At 47.9% G+C, this 18,838-nt stretch overlaps 1 protein-coding gene across 4 annotated transcripts in view; it reads left to right on the top strand.

Annotated features, from left to right (window-relative positions):
* The window catches only part of PIGL (phosphatidylinositol glycan anchor biosynthesis class L), a 113,413-nt gene that overhangs the window by 52,898 nt on the left and 41,677 nt on the right, over positions 1 to 18,838 (top strand). For all 4 annotated transcript variants that reach the window (XR_005212558.1, XR_005212557.1, XM_037808090.1 and 1 more), the window contains exons 3-4: positions 3,593 to 3,683; positions 16,381 to 16,448. Coding sequence is in view for 2 of the 4 variants with exons in the window: in XM_037808090.1 (XP_037664018.1) it covers positions 3,593 to 3,683; positions 16,381 to 16,448 (159 nt within the window). In the remaining 2 variants the exon portion in view is untranslated. The remainder of the gene's footprint in view (positions 1 to 3,592; positions 3,684 to 16,380; positions 16,449 to 18,838) is intronic.

Genomic DNA, 18,838 nt, shown 5'->3' on the forward strand with positions numbered 1-18,838 from the left:
AATTATATAAAGATTCAGTATTCATAGACCTTTGTTCAATCTTATCTTGTTTGTTGCTGCCCCTTCCTCTCACTTAATCTCTTTCTCCATCTTCAGGGGTGTCTAGGTGGTGAGCCCCCTAACTTGTTCATATTGAAAGGCGGTGTCAACAGTTTGGGGAAGGGGGCCGCATCTGATAGTTGATCTCAAAGAGGCTGTTGCCTCTGAGTTTTAAGACTTGTCTGGTGTAGGAACACTGGTGGATTTAGGTTTCTGAAACAAACATTTTAAATCATACTCCGCTGGCAGTAAAAAACAAAATTTGAATTTGTGCCTCCATATCTGTAGGTTTATTTATTTATAAATTGTATATGTGTAAAACTCTATTAGTATAGGAGACCTTATAAAATAACTACAAATAGAAAATAGATTTAAAAAATATATGAATAGAAATTCTTGGGGTTTTTTGCTTTACCCCAGTGGATCATCTTATGCACCTCATAAACTATGAACTATCCTTATAGTTTAAATTGGGTTTCATGGTTTGTGTTGTTCGGTCCTATGTTTGTTTGTCTGTTTTAATTTTTATTCTAGTAACAAACAACCTAAAACTTCCCCTTTAACCATTCAAATATACAATCGAGTGGGCTTAATTCCATTCCCAATGTCATGCCCCCACCACCACCACCATCCGTTACCCAGACTTTTCCATCAGCGCAGACAGAAGCTCTGTACCCATCAGGCCTCAACGCCCCATTCCCCACCCCCACCCCGACCCCTGGTAGCCTGTGTTCTAGTTTCTGACCCTACGAATTTGCACAGCCACTCCTTTGACATTTGCTTATCTCTCTACAGTTTTTAAATGCTTTCCCATGTGTTATCTCACATGATCTCTCAAATAAAGAGAAATGAAGTGGATCAGAATGGGGGACAGCTTGCAGAAACTCTCGAGTGCCTGACCGGGGGAGGTTGGACTTGGGCACGAGCCCACTGCCAGCACAGGTGAATCAGGCGGCCAAGGGGCCCTTCCCAGTCCAGAGTCCCCGAGTAACTGGCTTCTTTACCCAGGTCAGCAGGTGGAGCCGGGGCAGGAAAGGCATGGAATAACACTCTGATAAACCTCCCGCTGGGCGGGTGCCCTGAGAAGGGCAGATCCCAGCTCTGGGAGGAGCAACAAGAGGGCGAGGAGCGCCCCACTCTTCTGGGACTCGCGTTCAGCCCATCAGGACCGAGCCCCAGCAGGTGCTGGCCCCCACTGTCCCCCGCTTTGGCTCAGCCCTTCTCCAGCCTGCGTGCTCCAGGCCCACGTGAACAGAACGGTCCTCTCAGCCTCCAGAAGCGACAGCATGGTGCACTTGTGGGCACCTCTGGCCAGGAGCCTGCCCGCGGCCGCCGGCCCTCACAGGTGTCCCCTCCGATTCCTCTCTCTGGTTCTCCTGGGGCAGCCTGAGCTCAGCAGCGCATGTCATGCCTGCCACGTTCAGCTCCGTTTCCAGGGAACGAGGCTGGACCCTGTGCTGGTCCCTGCTGGCTCCCTTTCTTCCTGTCCCTTCCCCCACTGGTCATGCTGTCTGTCCTGCTCACCACCGGGCCGGGGGATCATGGGAACCACGTGAAATAGCTGGCTGGATGGCAGGGCGGTGCTTGGAGGAGTCTAAAGCTGCCCTTGATGGGAAGCAGCCTAGGGCCCTGGGAGAGCCGCCCAGTGAAGCGAGGGGGAGCACTCCATTATTTAGCACTGAGGGTCATGTCGTTTTCCTGCTCGGAAACCCCTAGTGGCTCTCCTTTGCCCAAAGACCTAAGACAGTCACCCAGTGGCCCTCATCCATGGAGAAGTTAGAGCCACCTGCGTCGTGAGGAGCAGAGAGGGCTGCGTGTCCTCCCAGAGGCATGACTGGTGCTGCCAGATGATCCGAGTGGACGATCGATGGAGATCTGTAAGACTAGGAATAAGATCAAAGCGTCAAATCGAGTCCATGCAATACATCCATGCACAAAAATGGACCAGAGGATGTCAGGTGGGAGAAGGGACGGGTGAGTGGAGACCCAGGGAAGGTCCCCATGGATCCGGTGGAGGACTGTGCTCCCGCGACCAGCGATGGCGTGCAGCCCCGCTCCTGGTGGCTCCTGCTTCTGGAACATCTCGGTTTCGCAGTCAGAAAGCCTGGGTTCAAATCCAGCTCTAACAGCCTTGCAAGCCAGCCCCAAGACTTCCTCTGCAAAGGCTCCTTCAGGAGGTTTTCATGAGGTTAAATGAAGGGACACGCTTTTGTACTTGTTATTAAAAGGCTGCTACCATTGCTCTAGTGAAGAGGTATACCTTTCAGTGGTCAAGTTTGTTGCCGACACATCTCTGCCCCCAGTTTATGGACAGCCTTGTCTCACCATTCCTCCCCCTCAGCCATAAGAGCAGCCCAAAGCTCCAAAAGCGGATTGCATGGAACTGTACCTTTATGTCTCGTTGTTTCCTGCTTGTGAATCTTGTCTCTTTAACTGAAATCTAAGTGCCTTAAGAATAGGGGACACTTGCCCATCCTGCAGCCCATGCAGTTTCACAAAACCCGGCACACCTAGGAGTCCCCCGCCGAGAGTCCCTTTGTTCTCAGACGTGGCCTCTCTCTCTAAGCCCACTTGGCAGGTGAACTCACTGCCCTCCCCGCTATGTGGGATGTGACTCCCAGGGGTGTGAATCCCCCTGTAACACAGGAAATGACTCCTGGGGATGAGCCTGGACCCAGCACTGTGGGACTGAGAGGATCTTCTTGACCAAAAGGGGGAGGGGAGATGAAACAAAATAAGGTTCCAGTGGCTGAGAGATTTCAAATGCCTTCGAGAGGTCGCTCTGGAGGGTATCCTTATGCTCTATACAGATATCACCTTTTAGTCTTTAGTGTGTGGGAATGGCTGGAGGCAAACACCTGAAGCTGTCAAACTGCAACCCAGTGACCTGGATTCTTGAAGACAATTGCATAACTATGTAGCTTCCGTGGTGTGACTGTGTGACTGTGAAAACCTTGTGGCTCACACTCCCTTTATTCAGTGTACAGACAGATGAGTGGAAAAATGGGGACAAAAATTAGATGAAGAATAGGGTGGGATGGAGGGGACAGAAAGATTTAGATGTTCTTTTTTGCTTTTATTTTTATTTTGGAGTAAGGAAAAGGTTTAAAAATTGATTCTGGTGATGAACACACAACTAACTGTATGATGGTGCTGTGAATAATTGCACGCTGTGTGTGAAGGGTGTGTGAACATATCTCAATTAAACTGTATTAAAAAAAGTAAATGAACAATGGGGGAAGGCGGGAAATGGGACATTTTGGATGTTCTTTTTTACTTAATTTTTATTTTATTTTTTGGAGTAATGAAAATGTTCAAAATTTGTGGTGATGAAACCACAATTATATGATGGTACTGTGAACAACTGATTGTACACTTTGAATGTCTGTATGTTATGTGATTATATCTCAATAAAATTGCATTAAAAACAAACAAACCAAAAAAAAACAAAACAAGACAAACAAAAAAAGAACACGGGCACGCACTTCCTGGGGCTTGGGGAGAGTTTGCACCTGATTAGATAAGGTGTTCAGGTTGTGCTCCTCCCTTCCAGGTGTTTCCCAGATGACCCAAGTGTGCAGTGGGACACAGGGCATGTGGCCAGCACCCTCCTCCAGCACATAGGAGCCAATGGAATCAACCTGGTAAGGGAACAGCCCTCCCCCCCAAAAGGAGAGCCCGGGGTCCCTGTCACGCCAGTTGGTTTCTGCAGCCTTGGCTGCAGCTGCCCTCCCACTCCCACAGTCCGTTCCCAAGGGCCGCTCTGTGAAGAGGCCTGTTCTGGTTTGCTAAAGCTGCCATTGTGCAAATCACTGGAAATGGATTGGCTTTTATAAAGGGGATTTATTAGGTTACAAATTTATAGTTCTAAAGCCATAAAAGTGTCCAAACTAAGGCATCAACAAGAGGATACCTTCACTGAAGAATGGCCGATGGCGTCCGGAATACCTCTGTCAGCTGGGAAGGCACATGGCTGGCATCTGCTTGGTGCTTTGCTCCTGGGTTGTGTTTCAAACTGGCTTTCTCCAAAATGTCTCTGGGCTTCTGTCTTAGCTTCTCTCTCTCAGTTCCTGTTGTCCTTACTTCTTTCTCCCAGGGCGTTTCTCTCTAAGCATCTAGGGGTCCTCTCTTAGCTTCTCCAGGCCAAACTCTAGGCTTCATCTCTTAGCTTAGCATCTCCAAACGTCCTTCTGTCTGCATCTGCAAGCATCTCTAAGCATCTCTGTCGGCTCCAGCTCCTGTCTCTCTTCCTGAGCGTCTTACAGGACTCCAGTGATCTAATTAAGACCCACCTTGATGAGCGGGGCCACACCTCTGTGGAAACATCTAATCAAAATTTCTCACCTACAAGTTGGGTGAGTCATATCTCCATGGAAACAACCTACTCAAAGAGTCCCACCCTAATCAAGACTAATAAGTTCTGCCCCCACAACACTGCATTAAAGAACATGGCTTTTGTGGGGGACATAATGGATCCAAATCAGCACAAGGCCCAAACCTCCAGTGCTCTCTCTTAAACCTACTGAGGAACAAACACACCTTTTCATTACCTTCTAGATCATTTTTGGAACTCTGTAGCTCAATCATCAGTGCTCAAGCAGAGGTTTTTTTTTCCCCAAACTGTGTCCTCTCTAATCATCTCCCTCCCCTCTACTTCTTTCCTGCCACCGAAAAACTCAGGTCACGAGGAGACTGCACTATGACAGTCACGTGTACAGAACTTCACATCTTCTGAGCATTTTCACATTCAGAGCATCATTTTACCTTCAGAGGTAAATGTCTTTGTGTTCTCATTTTTACATTGAGGAAATTAAGGTTTCCAGAGACTGAGCAGCTTGCCCAAGTCCGGCAAGTAGTGAATCCAGGATTTTACTTCTCAATTTCTCACTGCAGATACCATAAGGAGAAATTCATACCCACTACCAGGAGAAAAGTCTAGTCACAATCAGAGCATTGTTTTAAAAATAATTTTTATTGTGGTAACATATATATATCATAAGCTTTCCCATTCTAACCATTTTCGAGTATCCAATGTGGTGGAAACAGCACCAGTATTCCTGGGGAAAACTTTAGAGCAAAATGGGGGTCCACATTTTCTTGCAAAGATATTCAAGCCCCCCAGCACCCATCTTAGCTCCCCCAGAATTGGGAGCAGCACGTTAGCCAACGTTGGGTTTTAAGGCTGCCAAGAAGGGTCTCTGTCTACCTGTCCAAAAAAAAGCCTTCATGAGTTAATATCTAAATTTCCACTATTTATAGTTCCCTTCATTTGGTTTAAGTTTTGATTAATCCTCATTAAAATATGAATCCTTCTGGCAGGAAAACATTTCAGTTTTATCAGAGATAACTCCACTGAGAGAACTGATTTGTTAGACCTTTCTTAAGAGCGTGTTTTCACCAAGGTAATCGTCAGGCAGTTTTGGTTCTCGAAGGACAGAAAACAGTAAAACCCACAGGCAGAAAGGGGCACCCAGCTGGCTTCCTCAGCAAGTCACTGAAGGGTGGACACCTGGGTGGGCCTAAGGAACCCTGTCCTGCTAGGACTCTGCTCCATCTTGCTCGTGTGCCAGCTTCGTACTTTCTCCTCACTCGAAAACTTGGTCCACGGCAGCCTGCAGACTCACATCTCCCCTGTGCACGAAAGCGGCAGGGTCAGATGCGTGGCCTGAGGAGCCCGTGCCCAGCCCTGCTGCCCGGCTTGCCTGGGTCCTCTTACCCATCCTGCCCAGCCCGCAGAGTTGGGAGTTCCCAGGGCTCCACAGCCTGGATCTGTAGGCAGAGCCGCTCCTCAGGGCCAGCATGAAGTCTCATCTTAGTTCCTGGTTTCTAAAACAGATACAATGCAGTGGGTTGGCTTTAGCAACGGGAATTTGCTGGCTCACGGTTCAGAGGCGTGGAGAAGACCAAAATCGGGGCATCAGCAAGATGATGCTTTCTCCGCAAAGACTGTGGGGTTCCGGGGCAGGCTGGTTGATGGGCAATTTTCAGGGTTCCTTAGCTTTTCTGTCACATGATGATGCATATGGCAGTGTCTTCCGTCTCCTTGGGGTTCTGTTGACTTCTGACTCCTTCCCTGTGGCTTTTCTCTCTCTCTGACCATCTGTCTGCTCATGAAGGCCCCCAGGCCTCAGGGGTAAAGCCCAGCCTGATGCGGTGGGACCTTAACTGACGTCCCATCTCGAAGGGATCTTATTCCAGTGGGGCCACACTCACCAGAATGAGAACCGAAACCAAGAACACATCCAAACGAGGCTGCTCAGAGCAGTCTACCCCAAGGCTGTGAAGAGTGCAGCCGAGCTCCTGCACACCCCCTCTTGCCCTGGTAGTGGCTTCCCCAGTCCAGGCCCCAGATACTCTCTTTCCTCCCCCACTTCAGTGCATATGAACTGTCAGTCTCCCAGGGACTCCTGCTTATAGGATAAACTCCCATCTTCACAAGCTGGGATCTTAAGGTCCTCTTTGAGAGTTGGGCACAGGTGACCAGTTCCGGCCCTTGCCGAGGGCTGGGTTTCCTTTGCAGGGCGCGTTGCCACCGGTCTCGGCTCTGAACTTCCTGGGAGGAGCTCCAGGGTGCACACGGCTCTGCAGCCACCCTTGCCCTCAGAAGAGCCACTCGAGCTTGTGTCCTGGGAAAGTGACGTGTACTCCAGGCCCGCCTCAAGAACCCCTCCTCTCAGGGGCCTTCCTGGGCCCCTCCAGCCCTCTCTGCGATTCCTGCAGTGTTCACTGGCTGCATGTACCTGTGGCCTGTGCTGCTGTTTACCCTTTAATGCATAGCATGTGTCTTTCAAACTAGACCGCAAGGCCCACGAAGGCAAGCACTGCGCCACGTCATTCTTTATATCTCTTGAGAACCAGAACCGGCCCCCACACCTCACTTGTTGCAAAACTGCTGTACCTGTGGATGGCCACTGTTGTAGTTTCTTTGGCTGCTCAAGCAAATGCCATGCAACAAGTCAGCTTAAACAATGGGAATTTATTTGCTCGTGGTTTTGAGGCCAGGAGAAAGGGCACATCCAGGCCTCCTCAAGGTGATGCTTTCTTCCTGCAGACTGGCGTTCTGGGCCGGCTGCTGGCGATCCTGGGCCCTGGGCTCCTCTGTCACACGGCCACGCACATGCCGGCACCCCCAGCCTCTCCCTTATCTTCTGGGTCCCGTTGAATTTCAGCTTCTGGCTCACCATGGCTTGCTCTCTATCTGTCTCAATTTCATTTTACTTTTAAAGGACTCCAGGAACAGGATTTAAGATTCCTCCCGACTGAGGTGGGCCACACCTTTAACTGAAGTAACCACATCAGAAAGTCCTACTTACAGTGGGTTCCGTTGAAGAAGAAGTTTTTCTGGGGCACACACAGCTTCACACCACCACAGCCTCCTTCCCCTCCCAGAGCCCTTTCCTGTCGTGCTGAGCTGCTCACGTTCATTCGCGCAAGTGAAAGAACCTTCTTTGTCGGGACAACCTTGAATTGATCTCATGTCTGTAAACAAGGAAATGGTTCTGAATCAGCTCTTTATTAACAGATTACCTGTGTGAATCAGGATCCACTCACGTTCTCACGGGGCAGTTGGGCCTGCACTCTCATGCCCCAGGAGAGGTGTGGGCCAGGCTCTGGTGTGGCCTGTGAGACCATAACTGGCTGTTATTGATCAAAGTAAAGGATGAGGAGACTAAAATTTAACTACAGGCTTAGGCTGAGCTCCCCGTGACGTGACAAGCCAGGGATGAGGGGTTGAAACCAGGCAGGCAAGAAGCCAGCAGGCAGCAGTTCCCCAGACCCCCATGCTGAGTGTGGAAGTCCTGGGGGGCCACGTGTGCCCACATGGACCCAAAGTATCAAGTACACAATCAGATAAGGGCAAGTACGGACATGAGGCATCCGCGGACATGAGGCGCTCAGGGCTCAGCCCTAGGAAGTCAGGTCCTTCCCGGGCTATGCCAAGGTGATGCCCAAGCTCCCCTCCATCCCAAGTGCACGCGACCCCGCAGCCATCAGTGTGGTGTGATGGGAGGATACGAGGCTCCCTCTGGTCTCTGCTCTCTCATCTGCTGGCATGGCTGTCTGTCCTGCTCAGGGCACAGGAGGGTTAGGAGAACCGCTCGGAATGGCTGACGGGAGGTGGAAAGCTGCCCTCCAGTGAGCGCAGTCTAGGGGTTTGGGCCTGTCTTCTCTGGGTGTCAGGTAGACTGAGCACCTGCTGAGTGGGGCTCCCTGTGAAGTGGGGATCCAATGGTGAGCCCAACACACCCACCCCCTGCTTCCTTAGAGCAGGAGTTCTCACCAGTGGCATTATTGTCAGTTTGGCCCAGGTAATTCTTGGTTGTGGGGGACTATCCTGTGCATTGTAGGATGTTCAGCAACATCCCTGCCTCCACCCACGAGATGCCAGCAGCAGCTCCTCCCCTCTTGGTCACAATAAAAATGTCTCCAGACATTGCCATATGTCCCCAGGAGCCAAGCCACCCCCATTCAAGAACCCCTGTCTTGGAGAAATCAGTGCAGCCCTGCTGTTACCTGTTTTGTTTATTGGGGTCTGGGTAAGATTTCATTTGAACAAAGATTTCTGCAGCTTAAAAAAAGTTTTTTTAAGTGCATGGAAATCTGGAAAGAACTCTGGGTACAATTGTTATCATGGGCGAATCTACACAAATCCAGTTCAGCTCAGCCCTCACAGCAACAGAAAGAAAGAGGGAGACTAAGATGTAAGATGAGGCAGAAACAAAGACTTTGGAGAATTTCAAAAGTGTCAAGTTGAACTCCACCTGGCCCCAAATCCACTTGCCAAGGGCGTGCCCTACAGACTGAGCCACCGTCTCCAGCCTGCCCTGCATGCCCTGCGCTGTCATCTGACGGCAGTGGACTTTGAGTTGAGACACTGGTATTTACTGCTGTACAGTTTGTGGACACTTTTACCTGATTTTATTTTATTTTCACCTCAACTCAGTGAGGAAAGTACAGCAGGTATTACTCTCCTGATCTCACAGTGGGGAAACCAAGACATTGAAAGTTGAAATAACTTCCAGATAAAGTTCTGGGACCTGCACAAGTTGCTGCAGTTAGCTGGTGTGAGAGCTGAGAAGAGACTTGGGGCTCCTGCTACTTCCTTTCCACTCCGTGGCATGCAGGAGCGGGCTCGGAACAGGGCATTTGAGTTATATGATAAACGATTAACTTTTTATAAACCTTCAGTTCTTATTATGGAGAATTTCATACCTATACAAAAGTAGAGATTCATAGTACAATGAAGCTCTGTGTTTCTATCATTCAGTCTCGATAATCATACTATTAACTTGGAGTTGATAGTATTTTCATTTAAACCCCTGTCCACCTCCCCCACCTCCTGCATTACTTTAAAGCAAATCTTTGGCATCATTTTTTTTTCTTTTTTTTCATTTTTATTGAGATAGTTCAGATGCCATACAATTATCCAAAAATCCAAAATGTACAATCAGTTGCCCCTGGGTACCCTCATACAGCTGTGCACCCATCACACTTACTTTTTGTTCAATTTTTAGAAATTTTTCATTACACCAGACAAGAAATAAAGTGAAAGTTGAAAAAAGAAAAAAAGAAAAGGAAACTCTAATCCTCCCCTATCCCTAACCAACCCCCCTCAATTGTTGAATTGTAGTATTGGTATACTACATTTGTTACTGTTTATGAAAAAATGTTGAAATACTACCAACTGTAGTATATAGTTTGTAATAGGTATATAGTTCTTCCCTATATGCCCCTCTATTATTAACTTCTAATTGTATTGTCATACATTTGTTCTGGTTCATGGAAGCGATTCTAGTATTTGTACAGTTGATCATGGACATTGCCCACCATAGGATTCAGTTTTACACATTCCCATCTTTTGACCTCCAACTTTCCTTCTGGTGACATATATGACTCTGAGCTTCCCCTTTCCACCTCATTCACACACCACTCGGCGCTGTTAGTTATTCTCACATCTTGCTACCAACACCCCTGTTCATTTCCAAACATTTAAGTTCATCCTAATTTAACATTCTGCTCATACTAAGCAACCACTCCCCATTCTTAAGCCTCGTCCTATATCTTGGTACCTTATATTTCATGTCTATGAGTTTACATATTATAATTAGTTCCTATCAGTGAGACCCTGCAATAATTGTCCTTATGTGTCTGGCTTATTTCACTCAGTATATTGCCCTCGAGGTTTTGTCATCAATCCATTTTTTTTTAATATGGTTTTGTTCACTCACCATACCTTCCATCCCAAGTAAATAATCAATGGTTTTCTGCATGGTCATACATTTATGTGTTCACCACCTTCACCACTATCTATATAAGGGTATCTGCATTTCTTCCACAAGGCAGGAGGGAGAGTCAAAGAAGGTAGAGAGGCAAAAGAAAGAGGAAAAAAAAAATGACAGCTAGGAAGCAGCAAAAGGAAAAATAACCTTAAAACAAAGTAGAATAGAGAATCAGACAATACCACCAATGTCAAGTGTCTAACATGCCTCCCCTATCCCCCCTTCTTATCTGCTTTTACCTTGGTATATCACCTTTGTTACATTAAAGGAAGCATAATACAGTGATTCTGATAGTTACAGTCTCTAGTTTATGCTGATTGCATCCCTCCCCCAATGCCTCCCCATTTTTAACACCTTGCAAGGTTGACATTTGCTTGTTCTCCCTCATAAAAGAACATATTTGTACATTTTGTCACAATTGTTGAATACTCTAGATTTCACCAAGTTACACAGTCCCAGTCGTTATCTTTCCTCCTTTCTTGTGGTGTCTCACATGCTCCCCACCTTCCTCTCTCAACTGTATTCATAGTTACCTTTGTTCAGTGTACTTACATTGTTGTGCTACCATCTCCCAAAATTGTGTTCCAAACCACGCACTCCTGTCTTCTATCACCCTGTAGTGCTCCCTTTAGTATTTCCTGTAGGGCAGGTGTCTTGTTCACAAAGTCTCTCATTGTCTGTTTGTCAGAAAATATTTTGAGCTCTCCCTCATATTTGAAGGACAGCTTTGCTGGATATAGGATTCTTGGTTGGTGTTTTTTCTCTTTCAGTATCTTAAATATATCACACCACTTCCTTCTTGCCTCCATGGTTTCTGCTGAGAGATCCGCACATAGTCTTATATTTAGCTTCCTTTGTATGTAATGGATTGCTTTTCTCTTGCTGCTTTCAGGATTCTCTCTTTGTCTTTGACATTTGATAATCTGATTATTAAGTGTCTTGGTGTAGGCCGATTCATATCTCTTCTGTTTGGAGTACGCTGCACTTCTTGGATCTGTACTTTTATGTCTTTCATAAGAGATGGGAAATTTTCATTAATTATTTCCTCTGTTATTGCTTCTGCCCCCTTTCCCTTCTCTTCTCCTTCTGGGACACCAATGATACATACATTATTGTACTTTGTTTCATCCTTGAGTTCCCAGAGATGTTGCTCATATTTTTTCATTCTTTTCTCCATCTGCTCCTTTGCGTGTAGGCTTTCAGGTGTTTTGTTCTCCAGTTCCTGAGTGTTTTCTTTTGCCTCTTGAGATCTGCTGTTGTATGTTTCTATTGTGTCTTTCATCTCTTGTGTTGTGCCCTTCATTTCCATAGATTCTACTAGTTGTTTTTTTGAACTTTTGATTTCTGCCGTATATATGGCATCATTTTTCATATTTAAATATGTTAGTGTGCATTTCTAAAAGATATGGACTGCTTTTTTTTCACATAACCACAACACCATTATCATACCTAAAAAATGTAGTACTCCTGAATATCATCAGTGCTGTACATTTCGAACTGCCTTTTGTTTTGTTTTTATTTCTGCAGTTTGTTTGAATCAGGATTTGCTGACAGGTCTTTAAAAATGCGTTTTAATCTATTTCCCCCAAACCCAAACCCGTTTCTTTTCCTTGCAGTTTATTTGTTGAGAGGCCAGGTTGTTTGTTCTGTGGCGATTCCCACTGTCTGGATTTTGCTGATTTCATTCCTCTGTATTTCCTGTAAATTGGTAGTGGGATCTAGCTTAGAGGCTTGATGAGATTTGGTTTTTTTTTTGTTTGTCTGTCTGTTTTTGGCAAGACGGACTAAATCACAGGCGGCGTTATGTTCTTCCATTGGAGGCACTGAATGACAGTTAACTGGCTTTTCATAACGTTAGCAGCCATTGACAGCACCTAAACTCATTCATTCATCGGGGCTTGCCATATTTCTATCATATCTTCTTCTTTTGTTAGCTGGAGTGTTTCTACAAGGAGACGCTTCCCTTCAACTGCTCTTTAGTCACCCAGTGGCCCAGCATGTTCGGGAAGGTAGAGTAAATACCTGATTCTTTCAAAACTATGAGTAGTTCCCAGCATCCTCTGTGGTGATTCCTTAATAGCGTTCAATGTTGTGTTGTTGTCGATGTTTAGTAGGATTTAAACATATTTGAGGTATTTCAGCCTACTTCACTTAATATTCTTATATTGAGGCTCAAATTGTCCCATATTTGGCCAGTGGGCATCTCTTCAAGCTGGTTCCTGTGTCCTCTGGACACGACCTAGTAGCTTCTGATTGCGTCCCTGTCATGAGGGATGACAAGATGTTCCAGGCTCGTCTTGTACATTTCCTGCTCCAATCTGGAATCAGCCGTTTTCCAAGGGGCCCTGGTTCCTTTTAGTGAGAAATGGTATTTTCAAGACCACCATGAGGAGACCCCGGGGAGCTCATTGCCATTAGGTTGGTCGTGGTTTCTGGGGCTTTCCAGTGGACAGAGCTGGGAAATTTTTTTAAATGGTTAACTTCTAAGAAGAAATGCTTTTATTTCTAACTGTGTTGAAATTTGACTTTCTAAAACATCTTATTTCCATTCATCAGTAACTTCAATATAGTCATTATGGGTTTGCCGAGCCTTGGGGCCGGTGTTCTGACTACCATTGATCCCTTTCTTGGAAGCACGGCTTATTAAAGGTGATTAGGGAAAAGTGGGAAATCTCAGCCGGCTTGTGGGCAGAATGTGGACACTGCTTTTCTAAATCATTTTCACATAGGTCCTTGCTTGGTTTTTGCCAATTCCCTGGTTCTCCTTGGAGGAGAGAAAAAGCCCTCTGGGTTTAGCTGTGAGATTAGTGATGGGAGCCAGGAGGGGAGAGAGATCCTTGAAAGGAGGAGCCTTTCTCGTGTGGACCGGGCCTGTCGGGTGTCTGGCTAACCAGAGGGATGGAGAGGGGACCGAAGTGCGTGTCGTCCTTCTCTCTGAGAGACCCTGATGGTCACAGGGGAGCAGCTAAAGCATGGGAACTCTTCATCTGCCATGCTTGGATTTCTTCTTTCATTTTCACAGAGGCCCATTTACTTTGAGGCTTTGGGCAAGACCTCAGTTTCCTAATCCATCACTTTGGGTTAGTGATGTCTGTCCTGCCCCCGCTTTGAGAACCAACTGGGATCATGGGTGGGAGAGGGTCCGCCAAAGTTTACGCTGTAAGTAGGCTGGGTGTCCAATGGAGGGGTCTCCAGAGGCCGGGAGTTGACCGCCACTCGGTCAGCCTGTTCCCCGGGAGGAGGAGGGGCCATGGCGTAAGCACAGGTGGGACAAGCGGATTGCAAAATGGGGTTGCGCCAATTCTGTCATTGTATTGATGCACATGGCTTTAGAAATATGTCAAGCCATAGGGGATCTGGGGCCATGGAAACAGTTGAAGAGGAAGGTTGTGCCTTCGAAGTGAACGGAAGTGGGTATCGAGGCTCACTTTGGGGTGTAAAGGGCCTACATGATCAGGAAGATGATCAATCTGAGACCAAATTGTCACCCTGGTGACATCACCATATCCCAGACCTTCCCCCCAAGCTCTTTCCCTCCCTGTATTCCTTTCCTGGTGGCTGCTGTAACAAGTCACCACAAACTTAGTGACTTAACACAAGCCAAATTTATTCTGATACAATTCTGGAGGTCAGAAGGCTGAACTCAGTCTCACCAGGCCAAAGCCAAGGTGTCAGCAGGCTGGATCCTTCCGGGGGCTGTGAGGGGAGAATCCGTTTCCTTGCCTCTTCCAGCTTCCGGTGGCCGCCTGTCTCCCTCGGCGGTGGCCCTCCCTCCACCTGCACAGCCAGCCAGCAGAGCACTCGGACCTCTGCCCCCGCCATCACAGCGCCTTCTCCTCTGACTCTTGACCCCTCCTGCCCACCTGGGTCATCCAGGATAATCTCCCATAGCAGAGCCTTAGTTTAATCGCACCTGCAAGGTGCCTTTTACCATAGAAGGTAACATCCATGGGTTCTGGGAATAGGACGTGGGCATATCTGGGGGGCTCAAAAATCCTCCTCCAGGGCCCCCACTCACACCAAGGAGTCAGCGGCTGGGAGTCCTTCCAGGGTGCCCCCGGGGGCCGAGACCAGACCTCTTGTTGGAAGCCAGATCCCTTCCCAGGCAGCGCCCAGCCGTGTCAGTTAGCTGCCGCCGCAGCTGTCACCAGCCCTTTTAAATCAGGAAACACAAAACCCTCTAGGGATGCCTGGGTCATCTCCTTCCCGAGACCCAAATGGTAAGTGATCAGATGAACACGAAAGTAGTTTGAAAAGTAAGGAATGTGAAAAGTATCATTTTTTAAACAGTTCATGCTGGAACCCCACTGATGAGCACATAACATAACTCAGGATAGAACTAGAATAATACTAATCATTAGAGAAATTTACTGAATTCTGGCATCCTATTGTTAAAATTCTTCCATTACCCAACGCTTTGGTTACCCTTATCTCGTGCTAGTAAACTGAGGTTCATGGTGATAACTCTGAGGCATTGCAGGATCCTGAAATGTCCTCTGAATTATTAAAAAATATGTGTGTGGGGTGGTGTTGTGCATGTGTGTATGATATGTATGTGTGTGATATATCTGTGCATGTGTGGTGTATCTGTGTGGGGGATATCTGTGGGGAGTATATATGCATGTGTATGTGTATATAATGTGTGTGTGTGGTGTGTGTGTGATGTATATGTGTGTATAGTGTGTGTGTATGGTGTGTGTGTGATGTATACATGTGTGGTGTGTGAGTGTGGTGTGTATTCAGTGCAGTGCACAGTGACAAGATAACCCTCCTTACCAGAGCGTTCGATTACCCCAAATACCTCATTCTCTCACAGATGAGAATATCGAGAGACCCTACTTGGGAAATAAAATTAAAAAGAATCTTCTCCCAACCCCAAAAACCTCTCCACAGAGGTAGTGGAGAAAAAAAATCAATGTTATTATAGAATAAGAGTGAAACCAGATGGCAATGCATCACAGGCGATCTGCTAAAGAGATTGCAAAGAGACAGAGCCCAGCCTTCTTGTTAGCCGAGCAGGCAGAACCCACCACGTAATGTTCTCTAGATCTCTTTGTGATCAGGGGTAGGTTTGCAATTTGGAGGCGTCCTGCTCCCCTCCTCTCAGGAAACTGGGACAAAAGGGCGCCAGCATCCTGGATGCTCACATTTCAAAGAAATCTCAGCCCCTGAAGAAACATTCTTGAGGTGTGAAATTTGCAGGGGGCTTATTTAACCTTTAAAAAGATTTTCATACCTTTGAAAGGGGCAGAGATAACTTAAAAGTTCTGTAAAGTAAACACTGAAAGCAAAAGGAGAGGGAAGGAACTCTTTCTCTTTCTGCACCAGGGAAAATTCTTTTCTTTCTCTCTTTCTATTTCCCTGACAACCCCCCGGCCCCTCCCTGAGCCCCCGTCACCTCTCCTTGGGGCGGTGTACCTCCTCCCATCACCCCCCGACCCACCAGTCCTTTTCCCTCCCCTGAGTTCTTGTTTTCTTTCTTACATTTCTTTTATTATTCAAGCTGTCCTTTTGTTGTTATCATTCAAACCATCCTTGGATTTTTTTAATCCATCTGTGCAGAAATGACGTCAGAACCTAGAAGAAGCGGATCCATGGAAGTGGAAACGGAGTCGATCTGTGAGCAAACAGCCTCCTTCCAGGACACACACCCCAATAGGGGGTCTCATTTGTTCCTCACAGCCCCCTGTATTACATTGTCTTCATTTCACCGATAGAAAGATTGGCCCTCAGGGACCCTGTGTAGACGCTGTCCCTCAAAGCTGTGCACGTGCCCGTGTTCTGAGCCCCAGTTCTCCCAAGGCCGGGTCCACTCCGCCCACTGGCCAGGAGCAGCAGTGAACAGTGACATCCCCGGAAGCAACCGAGGCAGGCGCTGCACCCCACCAACCCTGGTCTGCTCAGACGCAGCCCAGACCCACTCAGAGGTGGAAAGTTCCAGAATCCTGCCTGCTCCCTTCCTTCCTGAGCGAACGGGGACGGTCACTTTGGAGTCGAGCGTGCTCCCACGTTACCAGCAAGTCAGAGGGTCATGAGCGAAACCCCCTGTGCTCCTCTGCAGGTGGTGACTTTCGACGCCGGGGGAGTGAGTGGCCACGTCAACCACGTCGCTCTCTACGCGGCCGCCAGGTAGGATTTTCCCGGCAGTGGCGGTGGGAGAGGGCGCGACCACCAGTATAGGGTTTCCCGTTGTCAGCCGATCCCCAGGAGAAACTTTCTGGTGAATTCTTCTCTAGCTCTTATTGGTCACATTGCCCTCTACATCTCACCACATGCCTCCTGTGGGAAATTTCCCTCAAATCTTCTCTGTAGGAAGGCTTGCCTCCGAAACAGCTCAACTTTTCCACTCCACAGATACTGCAAATGGGATGGCCAGTTTTATTTCCCTCTTTGCATTGACCACAGAAAGCTTTTAGGACCCAATTTCCAATCCCTTGTAGCATTTGTACAAGAATGAGTTCTGTACATCAGCATTCCTCCAGGCTCTATCTTCTTTTTTCTGCCCCCTGATTCCCACTTATTTTGTTACCTGCTGTTCTGGTTTGCTAATGTTGCCATTTTGCAAAAATACCAGAAATGGATTGGCTTTTACAAAGGGGGTTTATTTGGTTATAGTCTTAAGGCCATAGTGTCCAAGGTAAGACACCAAATATAGGGTACCTTCACTGGAGAAAGGCCATTGGCATCCGGGAAACCTCTGTTGTCTGGGAAGGCACGTGGCTGGTGTCTGCTTTCTCCCAGGTTGCGTTTCAAGATGGCATTCTCCAAAATTTCAGCTTTCAGTGGCCGTCTTCCAAAATGTCTGTCTTAGCTGCAGCTTCTCTTCAAAATATCACTCTCAGTTGCTCTGAGGTCCCTCTGTTTGTGAGCTCTCTTGATAGGATTCCAGTGAACTAATTAAGACCCACCCTGGAGGGGCGGGACCACATTTCCATGAAAACGTTCAATCAAGAGGTCACACCCTAATCAAAGGTGTCTCTCACAGTTGGGTGGGTCACATCTCCATGGAAACAATCAGAAGGTTCCAACCTGATCAACACTAATATGTCTGCCCCCACAAGACTGCATTAAAGAATATAGCTTTTTCTGGGGGACATAACATATACAAACCAGCACACCTGCCATTGTGCATTTTGTACACTATCTCACATCTTTTTGTGGAGGAAAGAGGATATACACACATAATGTGAAATCTCATTTGTTCTTCACAGCCCCACAATTTATCTTTATGTTATCAGTAAAACGATTGGACCTCAGGGACACTGTCTGCCTTACGCAGGGTCCCACAGACTCAGACCACATTTCCTCTTCCCCATGGAGGGCTTCTCCCAGGCCTCCCAGTCAGCTGGATGGTGAACCTGGCCTAACCATGGAGGAAGGAAAGGGGCAACCTGAAGTGAAGGACTTATTTTATCACCTTCCTCTAAACATGCCCAGCACCTCAGCCTAGAGCAGTGACACGTGTGAACTGGGGAACCATCTCACCATTAAGTCCGACGGCCTCAGTTTACCGCGGCGGTGAAGTGGTCCTGCCCAGCAACACGAGGTAAAGCGACAGCAGAGGCAGGGCTGGAATCGGCAGCCCTGGGTCTCTGTCCGTTGTTCTGTCCTCCACAAGTGAAGACAGGTCCAGTAAGAGGATCCCCCCACCTTGTCCCTAAATTCTAAATGGAAGATGCTAAAATGACCACCCAAGGCTCTTTCCAAACAGCCCCTCCTGTTTCCCTGCTGTGGATTGAGGGGGGCATTAACACCGTGCCCTCCTCCAACGACTGTCTACTTCCTATCCCAGCCAGAGGGCCACCCCTGTGGAGGAGACGTGCTGCTGGTTGTGTGAGGCCCCTTCAGATTCAGGGAAGACACGCAACCCGGGCACAGTCAGAGATGCCTTTTTTGTTTGTGAAGATACATGGAAAAACTGGGGTAGCCCAGGGGTGGTCCTTCCAACCATGTGTTACCCTGAGACCCTGGGCTCCCAGGACTGGAGGGGACAGCAGGCCCCATGGAGAAAGAACAGAAACAGTGGCCCCACCTTGTTCCCGGTGTACCAGTGTTCACACTGCACCAGAGAAAGCACTGGATCGGGTCGGGTGCCCACAAACCAGGAGCCCCCGAGCAGGCAGGGTGCGGGGCACTTGATGTTGGTGGGTGGCAGTCCTGGTCCCATTATTAGAGAACCTGAGGGGACAGCGTCGGCACACAGAAACTCCTGGAGCTGTTTTCCTCTGAAGGGGCTGGGGTTCTGCGTGTCCTCACCGCACTCGAACCCGGGCCACGGTGCTTGAGATAAAACCACGTATTGATATGCCCAAGGTCCAGCCAGCTTTGTCCCGGCTACTTCAAAATGGCCTTAGAGCCCCCCTTCCCCGCACACCTGCTCTCCCTGGAAGCTCACGCTCGTCAGTACCCCAGGAGCCTCTCACACCCCCCCACACACAAAATCTCCCTGTGCCAGCACCTGATACTGTTCTCCGTAAAAGCCACCTGAGCTCTCGGGCCTGGCTGTTTGCAGCTCAGTT

This window comes from Choloepus didactylus, chromosome 18, assembly GCF_015220235.1.
Source record: "Choloepus didactylus isolate mChoDid1 chromosome 18, mChoDid1.pri, whole genome shotgun sequence".
NCBI lineage: Eukaryota > Metazoa > Chordata > Mammalia > Pilosa > Megalonychidae > Choloepus > Choloepus didactylus.